Source organism: Thalassophryne amazonica, chromosome 8 (genome assembly GCF_902500255.1).
Source record: "Thalassophryne amazonica chromosome 8, fThaAma1.1, whole genome shotgun sequence".
NCBI lineage: Eukaryota > Metazoa > Chordata > Actinopteri > Batrachoidiformes > Batrachoididae > Thalassophryne > Thalassophryne amazonica.
The window spans coordinates 45,197,784-45,215,136 of record NC_047110.1 but is presented as its reverse complement, the minus strand read 5'-3'; the positions used below and the strand labels follow the sequence as shown (position 1 = coordinate 45,215,136).

The 17,353-nt window shown below is 42.4% G+C and overlaps 1 protein-coding gene across 1 annotated transcript in view; it reads right to left on the bottom strand.

The window, feature by feature from the left end:
* The window catches only part of LOC117515510 (A disintegrin and metalloproteinase with thrombospondin motifs 20), a 387,004-nt gene that overhangs the window by 17,294 nt on the left and 352,357 nt on the right, over window positions 1-17,353 (bottom strand). The window contains exons 29-30 of the mRNA XM_034176092.1: window positions 10,534-10,701; window positions 503-676 (exon numbers count right to left, since the gene is read on the bottom strand). Coding sequence (XP_034031983.1) covers window positions 503-676; window positions 10,534-10,701 — 342 coding nt within the window. The remainder of the gene's footprint in view (window positions 1-502; window positions 677-10,533; window positions 10,702-17,353) is intronic.

The following is a 17,353-nucleotide window of genomic DNA, read 5'->3' as shown; positions in this document are numbered from 1 at the left end:
TATGACAAAAGCTGAAATCTACAAATCAAAAAATAAAAAACGGTGTCCCCATTGTCTGGGTTCATGGCAGTTTCTATGTATTTCGTAAGAACACAAACAGCTTTGAGGCTAAACTGAATTTAAGTCGCCTCTAAGTTCTTAAGGTGACAGAGACTACAAGAGCACACAGCACTAAGTCTCTATATCGAGTCCCTCATTTACTGTATGTGTCACCTTTGAAGACAAAGCAGGTGAGATGAAAGAAAGATAAGTTAAGGAAAAAAGAAATGCAGAAGATCTCCTCTCAACAGTGTAAGCCGTCAGTACTACTGAGGCTTGATGTCATCTCCAGACTGATTACTATCACAAAAGACTGACACAAGTGTGGAAACGCACCTGTAGGTCATCCATTTAATGTTTAATGGTGTTGAGAGAGCTCTGGGACATCCGCCAATTAAATAAAAAACCTTTAAAAAGCCTTAGCATCTGTGTCAGACTCAGCAGGGAGGACGCGTGTGCTTACTTTTTCCCATTCACTGGCGATCCAGGTGTAGTGCACACACTCCACAGATTGGCATGGACGGACAACAGCGAGACGTGTTTGAGCATCACACAGATCATCTCCAACCCGACCAGTGCCTTTTAACCTGCAGTACACACTTCGATTCTGAACTCCAACTCCACAGGTAACGGAACACTAATAAAACACAACAGACACACACGTACATCAAAGTGAGAAGCATGAAGATCATGTAGAGTACCTGTTTCCTCTAATCCCTGATGGAGTTGTTTGTTGTGTGATATTATACATTTTGTGAGAAAAACATTGGCATGATACACACTGTTGGAGGTGATGGGTTTAAGGTCTTTTTGCAATTCAATGTTATCATTAAAAGCCTAAAAAAATACATTAATAGGGCCTCTTCACACATAACACAATTGAAGCCAACTGGCACACGAAGGAGGCATCACATGCTACTCTTGAAAAATCTGAGCCGCCTCGAACACCTCATACAGCATTCGCCACAACCATTCGGGCACCGCACATGCACTCTACATTCAACCCATTCAATCGGCATGCAAGATGAGGTCGCGCAGCCATCTGATTGTGTTCTGACAGCATTCGCATGGTATGTTGAACGCAGGTCGGACATATCGTTGCCATGGCCGAGGAGCTGAACAAAATCATCGGCCATGTCCAACTGTGGCCAAATGGCGTGACTGAGGCAGTCTTCATACCTGTGGCCAAATGTCCGCGAATCCTGGATGAATGGCCATTCGACCCACTCTCAGCCGGAGTCGGCCAAAGTCCAGGTGCCACCCACGAACATCCAGCACCACTCATGGGGCACTTAGAAAAGGGGAGCTATTCGTGCAGCTAGCACAAGAGTACAGTGCAGGTGACCACTTTCAAGCTGGCTGTGCGAATGCCCCGCACATTTTCTGAGTGTCCAACAAGTGTGCTGTTACCAAGCAACACAAATGGCATGCAAGTGCTCCCCCCAACACATGTGGTGTGCGAGTGACACCCCCCCCACCGCAACACAAATGGCATGAGGAGTGTGTGCCCCCCCCCCCCCCCCCCCACACACACACACACCATGATCCAACATTGTCAGGTGTGGCTGAGGTGGTTGGAGTGCGATCGCTGTCCGGTGCAGTGCACATCTGGATCACTTTCATGTCAACTGAAACAGCTGACTGCTGTGTACTTGCAACTCAGCTGGAGAACACATATCGTGCCATGAACAACATGAACAATACTCCACGCAATGCACATGTGTGGGCGGGCTCTCATGATCTCATGACATGCTGATAATTACATACAGACAAGATCACATGGGGACCGGCCAGCCACATCTGATGGCGCACAGGACAGTGTGAACTCTGTTATGAGCCGGCTGCCCAGGATAATGTCACTACCACCACATAAATTGTAGTCCACATGACAGATGGAAAGAGTGGAAAATAAATAAAAACATACGATAAGGGGAAAGGCGTGAACTCGTGTGATTGCTTTGCTCATAGCGCTGTGGACACATGGGGCATTTCATCTGATCGCCAGCCAGCGACTTACTGTCAGCTGGAACTGATAGTGCACACATCGTGTTACATTAAAAACACAGAGATCAGTCAGATGCAGGACAAATAAATAAATACAACAATAACTACATACACATTTTCATAACAAATACATAAAATAAATCATCAGAGACCAAAGGAGCAGAGAGTGAAACTTTTTTCTGAGAGCTGTGAGTTGGTCCGCAGAGGTGGGCATGTCGGCTGCGAGCAGCAGCTGTTGAGACCTGTGTACTCACAAGTCACAACTGGATAACACATATGCCATGCAGGACATTACATCGCAACACTCCACCGTGAGGCACGTGCATCGGCATGCTGTCCTCACGTGGAAATACATAAACACACATATTGCCTTCACAACGCAGGCAGCAGCGAGCAGTGGCAAGCGCGTCACCGCGCACATCATCAGGTAGGCTGTCCCATGTGAAAAGATCTGTCTGATCATGTGAACACTCAGTTGCCAATCAGACATGTACATTTAAACAGTACATTCATTGTTTCTATAATGTTCTGAATCTGTTTTCTGGCATTATTTTGTGCTTCCATAATTTTGTTGATTTATGTGCATATGTCCAGCATTTAATTGCTCCGCTGCTGTGGGAGCGTGATGTGGTGTCACACTTTCCCTGTGCTCTCACTGTGTTTGTGCGCACACACATGACCATGCATGACACCTTCGCTGCCAGATCATTCACGGCAGTCCGACCGTGTGTCCCTCCCGACAGCAGGTGGAATTTTTTGTGGACTGCCAATTCATTTTTTTTCACCGTTTTTCAGATGGTTTCTACTTCTTTCACTTCTTTTTGTGTTATGTGTGAAGAGGCCCATAGGGATGTCACAAGAAATGATACGTCGTTACAAAATTGATACCAAAATTTAAAAAATGTGACACTTATTTTTGTGAAGTAGCGTTGGTACCAAGTGCTGCTGCTAGAGCTCTGCCCCCAACTCAAAGACAAGAAAAATACTAGTTAGAGCTGGGTGTGGAAGTACTTTGCAATCGAGTCAGATAGACAAGGACAAATAGTTGATGCACAAAAGCCAATACGTAAACAGTGCAATTGTACAATTCAGAGGAAAGGAGGCAATGCCACAAATTAGTGCTGCATTTACACATAGGCAGGATGCATTACGAATGTCATTTTTCTGTCATTCGTGGCACATTCCTAACATTCTTAACATGACTTAACGCATCTGAATAGGTTTTTTAACAGTGTGTGTAGGTGCGTGATATTCGTGATATTCATGGTGCATGTTTTTGGCTGTCAAAAAATCTTCCACGAATATCACACACAACCCTCATTTCGCCTCTTGTTGTGGAGTTCACAACTGAGTGTGTTGATCCATCTTGATTAGTGGTGATCCTTAATAGAGTGTGACAGCATTCATCATGGTTCCTGTGGTGGTTCTTGGAGCCCATACTGTCACGCGTTGTTATGAATTGACACGGAAACTGCCAAGTTTTGAGACAAATTGTAATGCAGTGTCATATTTCACTACGTGTCACTACGAATCACTTCTCTCACATGTGCACAATTAAACCCCTGCTGCACCGCATTCAGTTTTATTGCTTCAGTATGCCGAAGAGGAACAGTGACGCCAAGTTGACCAAGTGACATTCCACACTTCCTGCTGATGCTCCTCAGGATGCTCCTGCAGGTGTTCCACCTGCTCTTGTCCCTGATGACCGGGAGAGTCTGAGCTTCCTCCAGTCTGGCTGTCCCTGTCTACTCCTTTCTGCACAACTCCATGGCACAGAGCCCAAGTAAGCATGCAATCACAAAGTTGTTCTGCTGTGGATTCATCTGGGCGTTGAGGAGCAATCTGGAGTGATGTGAACTGTTCAGCAGCTGACGGTAGGATGAATATGGGGGGTGTGTGGAGACAATTTGCCAAATTCACAACATTCCTGACAGATTAGTGACAGAACATAATAATGCATTGTTGTGGGCAATAACAGCCCTGGACAATACTCTTGACCGTGAGTAATGGTTTGTAATAATTCGCCAGCGACATGTGCCATTAATTGTAACGCGTGGTAACAGGTTGCAACAGTTCCTGAAGACACCTGATGCCTCTGCCCCGAATCATCACCTTCGTGATCGGCGGCCAAGGATGGATATTTCGTGGCATTTGTGACTTCTTGTTGTTATGTGTAAATGCAGCATAAGCAAAGCACTTAAAAGACAGACATCCAGATCTGTTCAAAGCATTCATGGTGTCAATTCAAATGAACAATTCATCGGAATTTTTATCCTTCTTCAACATTATCATGAATCTTCAATGAATTTTTAATGCCCACTTACTCCAATTAAGGGTGACGGGGATGCTGGAGCCTGTCCCAGCAGTCATAGGGTATGAGGCAGTGTTCTTATCATAAGTATTACTATTATTTTGTTTAAATCAGTCAACGCTGCACAGCCAAGGTTTGCCTGTGTTAACTGTCACATTATATTAGTTAATGTAGGAGCAAGCAGTTCTCAAAAAATTGAGTAACCATGCTGGAAGGTGACTTATGAGGGAATCCACCAAAACCTGAATTTGACTATGGTAGGTTTAATATTGGTTGCTATAAATAATATTAATATGCACTGGATGTATCCCAAAATATTTAAAACAGAAATCAAACAAAATAGGGGCCCTTTCACACATAGTACGAATATGTACAACTCAAGGCGGCTCATGGTGGAACAGCTCATATGAGTGAACCACAAAAACATCGAGCTGACGGACACGCATGCACAATCCCGGTGTGACAATTCGTGCATGCGATGGTGTCATTCGAGCAGGAACACAGTGCGAGCAGCTGCACCACATCACACCGCTGATGTGGAGAACAATAAAATAAAAACCAGTCACTCACGGGATTCGAACCCGTAAGCTCTGATTACCAGAAGGAAACTTTACCACTGCACTGCCACCACTGGCTTGTAATCAGTGCGGAAAAATGCCTGAAATCAACAAAGACATGAAGGAGGTGCGCTGTGTGCGGCTGTTGCAGCCCTACGCAAAAGTGAAAGATGCTTTATATGTTTACACGTGAGGACAGCAGGGAGAGACACACTCCTTACAGAGGAATGTTGTAAATTCATGTCCTTCCAAACACAAAACGTGTCATGTGCAATTCGACCACATTCACACTATGTGTGAAGGGGCCCTAAAGTCTTAGATTCAGTGTGGCAACACTCACAGCATTTTCAGCACCAAACAAATAAAAACCCAACCTAACTACCTACGTACCGTATTTTTAGTTTTTTGTTATAGGCAACAAACTTTTTTAAAAAATAGGTCTTATCTAAACAACACCTCTATTTTACCTGTCTGGCCTCTAGTTTTATGACCCTACATGTTACTTGTCACAAAGATTATGACATAGGTAAACAATGAATATCCTGTTACTGTCAGGTACAGAAGGTTTGGACAGTGGCACCATTTGTTTTCTTTTTTAGTTTTTTGTTAAATTATTTCCTCTGGACACCAGGGTTGAAAGGAACTGATTAAGATATGCCTGTTGAATAGACTTTCTGTCAGGGTTACTGGTACAGCATGGCTGGACACAAATGCAGGCTTAAGATGTCGATAAAACAGGGTTTAATACAGTAAATGGCAGGGTTCGGTATAAGCAACAGGATCCGAAGAATTAGGCAGGGACGAAGTAAAAAACAGACAGACAGCTCAAAAAACACGGGCAGGCTTAACAAGGACAAACATGCGCTGAAGAAAAGTGCTCAAAAGTGGCTCAAGGCTCAACAATCTCGCAACCAGGGAGGGTGAAAGGTGTGACTTAAATAGAGCGAGTGATCAAGAGGAAATTCAAGACAGGTGTGTGTGGAAAGGTCTGATAAGGGGCATGGCAAGCAAGAGAGAGGACAGGGAGGGAACACCTATGACCAAGCATTAGACAGCAGACAAGATAAGTCCCTCTACCAAAACCCCAATCAAACATGACCATGACAGAAACCTAGAAGAGACAAAATAAAGTCAAAACAAAAACAGACTCCCTACACACCCCAATCATGACACTTTCAACTTTAATTCAAAGGGTTTAAGAAAAATACTTCCTCCCACATCCGAAGACATACAAGTTAGGTGAATTGAAAACTTTAAATTGTCCATAGGTGTGCGTGCAGGTGTGAATGCGTTTGTTTGTCTATATGTGGTCCTGTGACAGACTGGTGCCCTGTCAAGGGTGTACCACGCCTCACACCCTGTGACTGCTGGGATAGGCCCCCCCCTCTGCACCCCATGACCCCTAATTGCAAAGGTGGAAAACTCTGGCTTCAGAAAGTAAAAGCCCTACTATGTATTGCTTCTACCTGTGCACCTAAAACAGGTGATCTCAATGATTAGCTCATCCACCTGCCTGAAGAGATGAACTAATTACATTCAGCTGGTTTATTAGGAAGATGGAACAGATATGTGGTTGGATTTTTACTTTCTGAAGCAGGAGTTTTCCACCTTTGCCTAATTGGAACAAATGGGTACAGAAGATGGGTGTGTTGTTTTGTTTATTTTTTTCTGAAAGAGGCGGAGATGGACATATGTTGATTGCAAAATACTAGAGTTTGTTTTGAAAGGAAAATTAAAGCCATATTACAGTTGGAGACACCCCCCCCCCCCCCCCCCCACACACACACACACACACAAAACAAACAACAAATAACAACAACCACCAGATTGACTATGTGTCCTGCTGTAAGTCATGAAGTAAACACAGGTGGCGTGACCTTCAGGCAGATAATAGTCAGCACCTTAGGTTATATCACTTTTATGGCTAAAAATAGCTCTGAAACTGTGTGCATTTTTCAGATGCAGTATGACTCATTTTATTTTTATGAGCTACATCAGAACTCGCACAAGTTAAAGAGTTGGAAGTGATGATTCATAATGTGGTATGCAATTTTCAAAAGACAGTGTTGATTGGAGGGCAGCACGGTAGCTTAGTGGTTAGCACTGTTGTCTCACAGCGAGGTCATGGCATTGATTCCCACCTGTGGTCTGTGTGGAGTTTGCATGATCTCCCCATGTCTGGGTGGGTTCCCTCTGGGTCCTCACACATACAAAGACATGCAGGTGAATTGGATACTTTAAATTGTCCGCGGGTGTGAATGTGTTTGTCTGTTTATATGTGGCCCTGCGACAGACTGGCATCCTGTCCAGGGTGTACCCAGCCTCACACCCTATTACTGCTGGGATAGGCTCTTGGATAAGCGGCTGAAGATGAGTGTGTATGAGTTTTGATTGGAGTGCGATATGCACTTTAAGGATCTTGTTCTTAGTGATTTGCCTGTCTGATGAGAAATCAAATTGATGGGTCTCATTTTACAAATCCATCTTTTTGCTCTCCAGCCAACAACTTCATCAAAAGGATGGAGACAATCACAACAGGACTTCATATGCTACACCTTGGCTGAAGGGTAAAGAGCAATAAACACAAACACAATGCAAATAAGGCCCCATTAAAAAAAAAAAAAACATGAATTTATCATCTTCCCCCGCATGCTGAAATCGGCCCGCATCAATTTATTTTTTTGTTTTTGGTGAAATTCATTGATGGCAGTACAACTGATGCAAGAAATGGCACATCTGCTAGGTGGTGAGCATGCTCTGGCTGAAGACGGCTGAAGTTTACCGAGCCGGGCTCGAAATTTGCTGTTTGTTGTCAATGACAACCACACAGCCAGTGGCTCTGTTTCATTCACACATAGTATGCATGTTTATCACGGTACTATCGTGCAGTACACTGACTGTATTCAACATGGAAACAAGATTTATTTAAAAAATAACTGATATTTTCAGTTCATCACTTGGTATGCAGGTGCTGTATGTGTCATTTTACAAGTTTGAAATGACGTATGTACCCGTCCTCATCACTTTTTCTGATGTCAATGTTGATAAACTAATGTTTTTGTTTTTGTTGTTTTTAATAAGGCATAATTAATGGTTGATGGCCAGATCAGCATTCCTGCCTTAAGATGACCTTAATACAAATACATTTTCATATGCATTTGTTTCATTTTTTAAATCCTTGATATAATTTCATCTCTGTGTTGTCAAAGTTGCAGCTTTAAAATGTTTGAACAACCTGAACAAATCCCAAAGAAGTTTGCTGTTTCTTTGTGAGCCGGGTCACACAAAGGATTATCATACAACATACATCTCTTTGATGTACTTTGAGAAGCATACCTGCATACTGAAGTTGTCTGTGATTCAGTCAGGCTGATTTCTGTGTTTTTACAGACCTCAAACAGCACTGCCAGGCCTCAGTGATTATGCACAGTCTGAAAATCTGTGCATTAAACAGTGAATATCAAATTACAAAAATTGCTCTGTTCCTGTCTCACTGCAATTACACGTTATGGTGCACAGTGTGAAGCTGAAGGTGCAGCTTTGGAAACAGAACAAAAAACCATAATCAGACATCTGACTTAGAAATTTAATTTTAACTAGTAACTGTCGCCTGATGTAGTTATAATAAATTCTAACAGTCGAATATAGTGAAAACAAACAATGGTGGTTGTCACCCACATACCCTGATTTCTGCTGACGTTGTTCATTACATGTCGTGATGTGAGTTTGGTGAGGAATCACTCAAGCAGTGGATGCTGAGGTTCTAAGACTGTGACATGCATGGATATTAAGATATAAAACATGTCTGTATGCTTTAGGTGATGATTTCATGGTTGCTGGTGGTATGTGGATGAAGATGATTACATCCAGACAATGAGAAAGAATGAAAGGACACCCAGAAAGTCAAAGGAATGCCAGGAATCTGGTGAAAGAGGTAGATCTTTTTTCCTGAAATTTTACTGTAACTCAACAAGAAGAAGAGATGTCTCACTGCCCCCCCACCCCCGCTGGATTAATTTATGTCTCAAATGGTGGAAGAAATTTTTACAGAGCCAAACATTTATGGTAGCTTGGCTCATTGCACACTCAACAAATTAACATCTGATCTTCTTGATGATGATCTCAATCTTTCAAAATAGCAAAACATGAATTCTTATTGCTAGAATCTGCAGCATAATTGATCGATGGGATGAAACAAAAACAAAAGGCAACCAACAAATTTTCCCCTGGAACAGTTTACTGTGATCTGCTTTGAGACCAAAGGTCAAGGTCAAATTAGAAGAAACCACAAATTACTGATACCAAACTGTAAGCATAAAGTCATTTAAAATATCAGTCAAGTTAATCACCATCTTTAAAAATGGCAAAATATACCAGTGCTTTAGGTGTAACTCAGGCTCTAATTTTGTTACAGTCCCCCCTCAAACAAACAATCAAAGACGTCAAAAATAAATATGAAAATAAAAATGTGAGGAAAGACCTTTTTGGGGATGTGCTGGCTTAAAGGTTAGAGAAGCAGCTTTGTCACTGAAGCATCCTTGGTTCAATTCCATGTCCAAATCAAACGTGGTTGGGGAACATGAAAGAACTACACCTGTTCCACTCACATTGTTATCACTCAGGTGCCCTTGAGCAACATTTAATCATCCTGTGAATGTGTGAGCGTGAAGCACTGTAAAGCATCCAATGGGTAAAATAAACACTATGGTATGTAGTCTATGTGTCATGTTTTTGGAGGGATGTGCTAAGGGCGGTGATGGTCTAGTGCAGGGGTCACCAACCCTGTTCCTGGAGGGCACCTGTCCTGCATGTTTTCCATGTCTACCTACTCAAGTCACACCTGATTTTTTTTTTTTAAGTGCTGTTTTCCAGCTCCTGATTGGCTGAGCACACCTGATAGAGTTAATTGCCTGGGAGTGGATCAGACAGAGTTAGAAAACATGCAGGGTAGGTGCCCTCCAGGAACAGGGTTGGTAACCCCTGGCAGTGCTTAATGGTGGGCTTGAGACAAGAGGATCCTCAGTTCAAACCCTCGTCAGGCTGGAAAATCACTAAGGGCCCTTGAATCTTCAATCCCAAAGTTGCTCCCGGTGTGTAGTGAGCACCTTGCGATCCATTTACTATATGATAAATTAAGTCAAAAGACGTTGAAATGTGAGACAAATATAGAGAAATTTGCTGTCAATCATAACATGGCCCAAAAAACAACGGGCGCTCTGAAGGACCGATAAGGGAATCCTTAAGCAAAAAGGCTATTGATATCGGTGGATCGAATAATTTCTTAACGATACCCAAAAAGAAACGGTTCTCGATACCCAACCCTATTCAGGACACAGAAATGCTTAGCAAAGACTGCAGAGACTCTTCAGTCCTAACTGAGCCTCAGACTACTTTTCCAAAGGTTTTAATCAAATCAGATCAAAGGTGCCACATGGTGTTTAGTTTCTACTGGTTGCTGTTGAGCATGAAGAAATTGGTGACTGGACAGGTGCACAGGTGCACTGTGTGTACATGTCTCTGGAATCTCTGGAAGGCTTTTGGGTGGTTGTGTCTCAGCTGCAGTTACTGTTAGCAGGGCCCCTGAGGGGCCCAGTCTCGTGCGTGAGTCAGGAGTGCACATACCTTCCTCCACCTGCTTGCCTTCCAACTGGGGCATGCCCGAGTACGACAGGCCTTCTGTGTCCATGGTCGAGGAAGATGAGCGCAATGTTCTTCGGTCACTTTGGTTTGGTTCTGGTAAACACAAGCTATGTCCCGCTGCTTGGTCCCACGTCCACAACTCACCGAACACTGATAGTGATAGAGTGAGGGAGGAAGAGGTAGGAAGGACAGGTGGTAAAGAGGAAGAAGATGCAGGTGAATTTCATCTCTGTTTCTGTTTGTGGTGATGTCAAAACAGGGTCATTACAACCACCATGGCAGTGACCTCAAATCTAAAAGGCATATTATTGATGTGCATTTAATATGTACCCACAACAGCAGTGAATACTGTCTGATTACTGTTACCATCAAGTAAATCCTATATAGGCATGAAGTGGAAGATAATCTATGACTCCCCCACTGGAGCTTAACTCCCCAGGTGAGGCCACCCAGTTACAGCTGGTTGGACTGACATAATGCAGTCTTGTCCAAGGACATAGACAGGCAGAGTGACTGGGACTCAAACCCAGGCCTACATATTGGTGGCCCAACTCCAGTGAGCTACTGACTCAACAATGAAAGATCATTTAAAAACAAAAAAAACAAACACCTTGTTCTACAGGTGAAGATGGATCACTTGTCTACCTGGATTGTTGCCACCCATGACCCATATTCACCTTCAAAAAGTCTAATTCATTATTTTACCACCAAGCTGATATTCAGATTATAAATACATGGCATACATACCAAGTATTGAGCATAGGAAGGAACACTGAGCTTAAATTTCTTGCTCTCTCAAGAATATACAAAATGGCAAGGTTCACTGAAATCAAATATTTTCTGTAAATGCACAATACTTTGAAATGAGGATGAACAATCAATCAATCAAACAATCAATCGATCGATCAAACAGCTGATTTTCCACACAGTGTAATGATATTACATGGCATGTGCAGAAAGTATTGGTCTTCATTTATTCATATGTTGATACATGCTTGTGCACTTCATATGTTGACTAACAATGGAATTGGAAGGCTTCATTCATACAGAATGTGGGGTTTCTTTGGGTAACAATGTATATCGTTATATAACATTCTACAGTATCTTTAAAAGCGGTAAATCAGAAACTTTGCTATATATTAAGGTTATGAATGTGGTTTTTATGCAGCTGATCTGCTCTGTGTAAGCCTGATCCCATCAGATCTCAGAGGCTAAGCAGTGTGGGCCTGGTCAGTACTTGGGTGGGAGACCTCTTGGGAACACCAGTGGCTGTGAGCCAGTGTAAAAGTTGTGCCAAATATCAATGTGGATCTGGATGTATCCGCTGTGACGACCCTGAACAAAACGGGATTAGCCGACTGGGAAACAACAACAACTAATGTGGTTGTTATATAAATGTGTGATAAATCTCCTTAAACTTTTGGACACTCTGTGTTGGCCAGCGCAAATTCAATTCTTATTGCAAGATCACCACAAACCTGAAGTTAATAGTTTTTGTTTGTTTTTTGACACATAGCTTCATCTTATCCTGATTTAAGTTGAATTCCTTAATCACACAAATTCAAATCTTTGAAGACAATCTTTAAAATAAAAAGCGTAAAGACATGGATGCAACCATGGTAAAATGTGCAATAAAATGGATTTAGGCTTGTACATCCACCACCAACTGCATCCAAAGTCTTACTTGTAGAATTTCATGGTCAAATAAACACATCCCATCACACACATCTATCTATATATATATATGTGTGTGTGTGTGTGTGTGTGTGTGTGTGTGTGTGTGTGTGTGTGTGTGTGTGTGTGTGTGTGTGTGTGTGTGTGTGTGTGTGTGCTGTGAGTGACAAGAGGAATGAGCAGGACAAAAGGAAGACAGGATGCAGAGAGAAACACGGACATGTGCACACCACTCGATTCTCATGTGGTACCAATAAAGAATGTAAGAATACTTCAGGGAAGGAAGAGAGCGGAAGATACGTAATGAATAAAAACAGACACGTCAAGAAACTTCTGAAAAAAGAAAAACGATTGTAGATGAAAATGGCTTTCTGTTCCTGTGATGCTGGTCAGTAATTATGGTGACCACTATTTCTGTTTGATTTAGCGAGTGTCCTGGTAAGAGGCCATTCCACAAATGGACTGATGGCACTAAATACACAAGATGAGGAGAGATACATTTTGTCTGCAAATTTTCCAGTACAGATAAAAAAAACATAATATTGTATTGTCCTCTCATTATGATTTCAGGATGTTGTATAACACCAAACACATGAATTTTTCTTTCCCCCCCACACTGTAACCTTATGGTTATGATTATGTGACAGACTCAACCCAGTCTCACGGCAGTTCGTGGTGGCATTTGGAAAAGTACATGAATCTATGGGTTCATGACGGGGGCACGAAAACGGGCAGCTTTTTGTGATGGGACACCATTTCATTTTGTGCCAGGGCCATGACATGTGGGGTGACGGGGGGTATGAGGGGTTATGGTTAGGCTTAGGGGAGGGGACACACTTACGCTATGGTTATGGCTAGAGTTAAGAGAAGGGGGAGGATTCTAAATAGTAAAATGAAAAAATAAGTGTCACAAAAAAAGGGCGCATTTCATGACAGGGCACGAAATGTAGGGTGACGGGGGGTATGGGGTTAGGATTAGGCTTAGGCGAGGGGACAGACTTATGCTATGGTTATAGCTAAATGAAAAAAAAATGCGTAATGAAAATGGGCCACTTTTCGTGACGGGGCACGAAATGAGGGGTGAAGGGGGCTATGGGGGGTTATGGTTAGGCTTAGGGGAGGGTACGCAATTATGCTATGGTTATGGTTAAAGTTAAGAGAAGGGGGAGGATTATAAATAGCAAAATGAAAAACAAAATCCATGTCACAGAAATGTTTTTTTTTCGTGACGGGGCACCCAAATGTGGGGTGACGGGGGGATGAGGGGGTTAGCGTCCAAATCACAACAAAGTTGCCTCAAGGTGCTTCACACAAGTAAGGTCTAACCTTACCAACCCCCAGAGCAAGCACACAGGCGACAGTGGTAAGGAAAAACTCCCTCTGATGATTTCAGGAAGAAACTTCAAGCAGACCAGACTCAAAGGGGTGACCCTCTCCTTGGGCCATGCTATTGACAGAAATTACAAAACAATTCACAAAACGAATATACAGGAACTCTTGCCAGTGCACAGGACAGGAGGGTTTCAGAAACAGACACCACACCCATTTCTGGATGAAGCTGCATCTCAAACACAGAGGAAAAAAACAGAATCAAGCATCAGAAAGACAACAAATACAGTATAATTTGTCAGCATTAAGCAACAAGAAAAACAGAAGAAATACTAAGGTGATCGCCAGTCACTAGCCCTAAGCTTCCCTAAAAGACCCAGAATTTAGATAAAGTTGAGCCCCCGGCCTGCTCCGTTTCCTAATAAAATTAATTTAAAATAGTAAAAAGCATAGAAACATACTATGCCAGTATGCTAGCCATACAAAAGGGAAAATAAGTGTGTCCCAAGCCTGGACTTGAAAGTCTCTACAGAATCTGACTGTTGTATTGATGCAGGGAGATCATTCCACAGAATAGGAGCATGATAAGAGAAAGCTCTGTGACCCACAGACTTTTTATTACCCTAGGGACACAAAGTAGTCCTGCACCCTGAGAACTCAAAGCCCGGGCCGGTACATAGGGTTTAATTAGGTCATCTAAGTACAGAGGTGCCAGTCTGTGAACAATTTTATAGGCTAGTAGCAGAACCTTAAAATCTGATCTCACAGGGACAGGAAGCCAGTGAAGAGATGCCAAAATGGGTGTAAATGTGGTCAAACTTTCTGCTTCGTGCCAAAATTCTGGCAGCACCATTTTGAACTAACTGGAGACCCCTAATGCTGTACTGCAGCAAACTAGACAACAGAACATTGCAGTAGTACAATCTAGAAGAGACAAATCCATGAATCAGGGTCTCAACATGAGCCATAGACAGGATGGGATGAATCTTCGCGATATTTCGCAGGTGGAAGAAAGCAGTCCTCATCATATCGGTAATGTGGAAGTCAAAGCACAATGTAGGATCAAAAACTACCCCAAGGTTCGTCACTTTGTCAGTGACACACAAGCCTAGGTTAAGCGTTAGCTGGTCAAATTGATGGTGATGTCTCACTGGACCAAGAACCATCATTTCATTCTTATCAAAGTTTAAAAGTAGGAAGTTGCTAGACATCCGGCTTCTCACTGATGCAAGGCAATCTTCTAAGGATTTTATGTGAATGAGATTACCAGCAGTTATCGGCATGTATAACTGAATATCATCAGCATAGCAATGAAAGGTAATCCCAAAATGCCACAAAATGTGCCAAAGGGGTGCTACCCCACATTTCATGTCACTAAGGTTAGAGGTAGTGTTATTGCACAAAACACAATGAGAACGACTAGTCAGGTATGACCAGTCAACCATGTTAACCATGCAAGGGCATTCCAAGTAATCCTAATATGATTCTCTAGCCTATCGAGTAGAATATGATGATTCACAGTATCAAATGCAGCACTAAGATCTAACAGTACCAGAACCGTAGTGTGTCCGAATCCATCACAAGCAGAATATCTTTCACCACTTCAGTGAGAGCTATCTCTGTGGAATGATATTTTCTAAAAGCAGACTGCAGTGGCTCAAAAAGAATGTTCTGAGTAAGATGGCCCACAAGCTGCTGTGAAACCTCCTTTTCCAGAATTTTAGAGCAAAATAACAGATTCGATATCGGCCGATAGTTTTTCAATACACTAGGGTCAAGATTAGATTTCTTAAGTAATGGTTTAATCACTACAGATTTGAAACATTTAGGAACAGATCCAGAAGTTAATGAGAGATTAATAACTTCCAGCACAGTCGGCCCAAGAGTGAGCAACAGGTCCTAACACACTTTTGTTGGTATAGGATCAAATAAGCAAGATGTACTTTTTGTAGATGTTACGAGTTTCATCAGCACGCATAGTGAGATACTATCAAATCCTGCAAATCTAGCTAATACCTCAGTAATGGCACCCACCTCAATAGCAGGGTGTAGTGACTGGGTTAAGGCATGCTGACATACTGTATGTTTACCTGATGTCTTCTATTTTCTTCTCAAAGTAATCCAAGAAATATTGTGCTGTAAAAGGAATTAAGGAAAGGAGACTTACAGGTGGTTGTCCATGAATAAGTGTTGCCACCGTATCGAACAAGAACCCTGAGCCATGCTTGTTTCTGTTGATCAAATCAGAGTAATAGGTCCGCTTTGTAGCCAGTAATGCATGCTTATAGTCTAAGATAGCATCACGCCATGCAAGGTGGAATGCTTCTAATTTTGAACTACGCCATTTCCTTTCTAGACCTCCAGCCTTATGCTTGAGGTCAAGCAAGTAATCTTTGAACCACGGTGACTGTGTTTTGGGGGGCATGGTTTTAATAAAGGTGGTGCAATCATGCTGAGTGTAGTTTTGAGCGCTGAGTTTAAACTATTCACAAGACCGTCTACTGATTGGGCATTTTCCAAACATGAAACTAAGATATCAGGCAGTCTAGTTTCGACTTCAGTCGTAGTTGAGGAGTTGATGCATTGCCACAGTGATAAATAAGGTTGTTGTTCCACTAAACTAGCAGCAAAACTTTAAACTTAATAAGTGAGTGATCAGAGACCACCGAAGCAAGAGGCATGATGTCAATATTCGTGACCGCAATACCACATGCGAGAACCAAATCCAGGGTAGTTCCACTAATGTGCATGGAGTCCTGAATGCATTACTGAAATCCTAATGCATCCACAATTTCCATAAATAATTTACAGAGAGGATCAGAAGGCTTATTTATATGAATGTTAAAGTCACCAATAATCAGAATGTTATCTGCATTCGTTTACAATTTAGAGATAAATTCATCTAAAATTCAGAGTATACATAGCATCGTGGGCAGAGCAGAGAATCAGATGCTCAAACGAGTTATATTTGTGACCCCCAACAGCTAATAAGCTAAATCTAGATTTATAAATAAGAGTCATGTGGGACGTGACTAAATGTGTATGCCGGTGGGCAGGCTTCATTTAAGGGGAGGACCACTGTAGGTTTAAGCCAGGTTTCACATAATCCAATCATATCTAAGTAAAGTAAGTCCCTTCGGCTGCTCCCTTGTTTGCACTCAGGGTCGCCACAGCAAATCCAAGGTGGATCTGCATGTTGAATTGGCATAGGTTTTACGCCGGATGCCCTTCCTGACGCAACTCCACATTACATGGAGAAATTTGGCAGGGGTGGGATTTGAACCTGGAACCTTCTGGACTGAAATCAAGCGCATTAACCACTTGGCCACCACCCCTATCCAATCATATCTAAGTGATGATCCATAATTAGATCACTAATCAACAATGATTTTGAGGACAGTGATCTTATGCTAATGATACCCAGACTAAGACCTCAGTGGTGTTGACAATTGGACTGTTTGGATTTAGGGGTGGTTCCAGAGTAGCATATATAAGATGCTTTACACTATGGTTATGGTCATGAAAACGGGATGCTTTTGTGACGGGTGCACAATTTAATTTTGTGACTTCGGCACGAAATGGGGTGTTTTTCGTGATGGGTGCATGAAAACAACGTGACACTGAGCTGGACAGACTACAGGGTGAAAGAGTCTGATTGTGTACCAACATTAATTTTTGTTCATGTCAGAACACAAAGACACCTCCTGCCTTTTCTTGGTAAGTACAGAGTAAGCAGAGTAAGCAGTTGTTGACATTGTACAGACATGCATCATGTAATTACAGAGCCACGTTAAACACA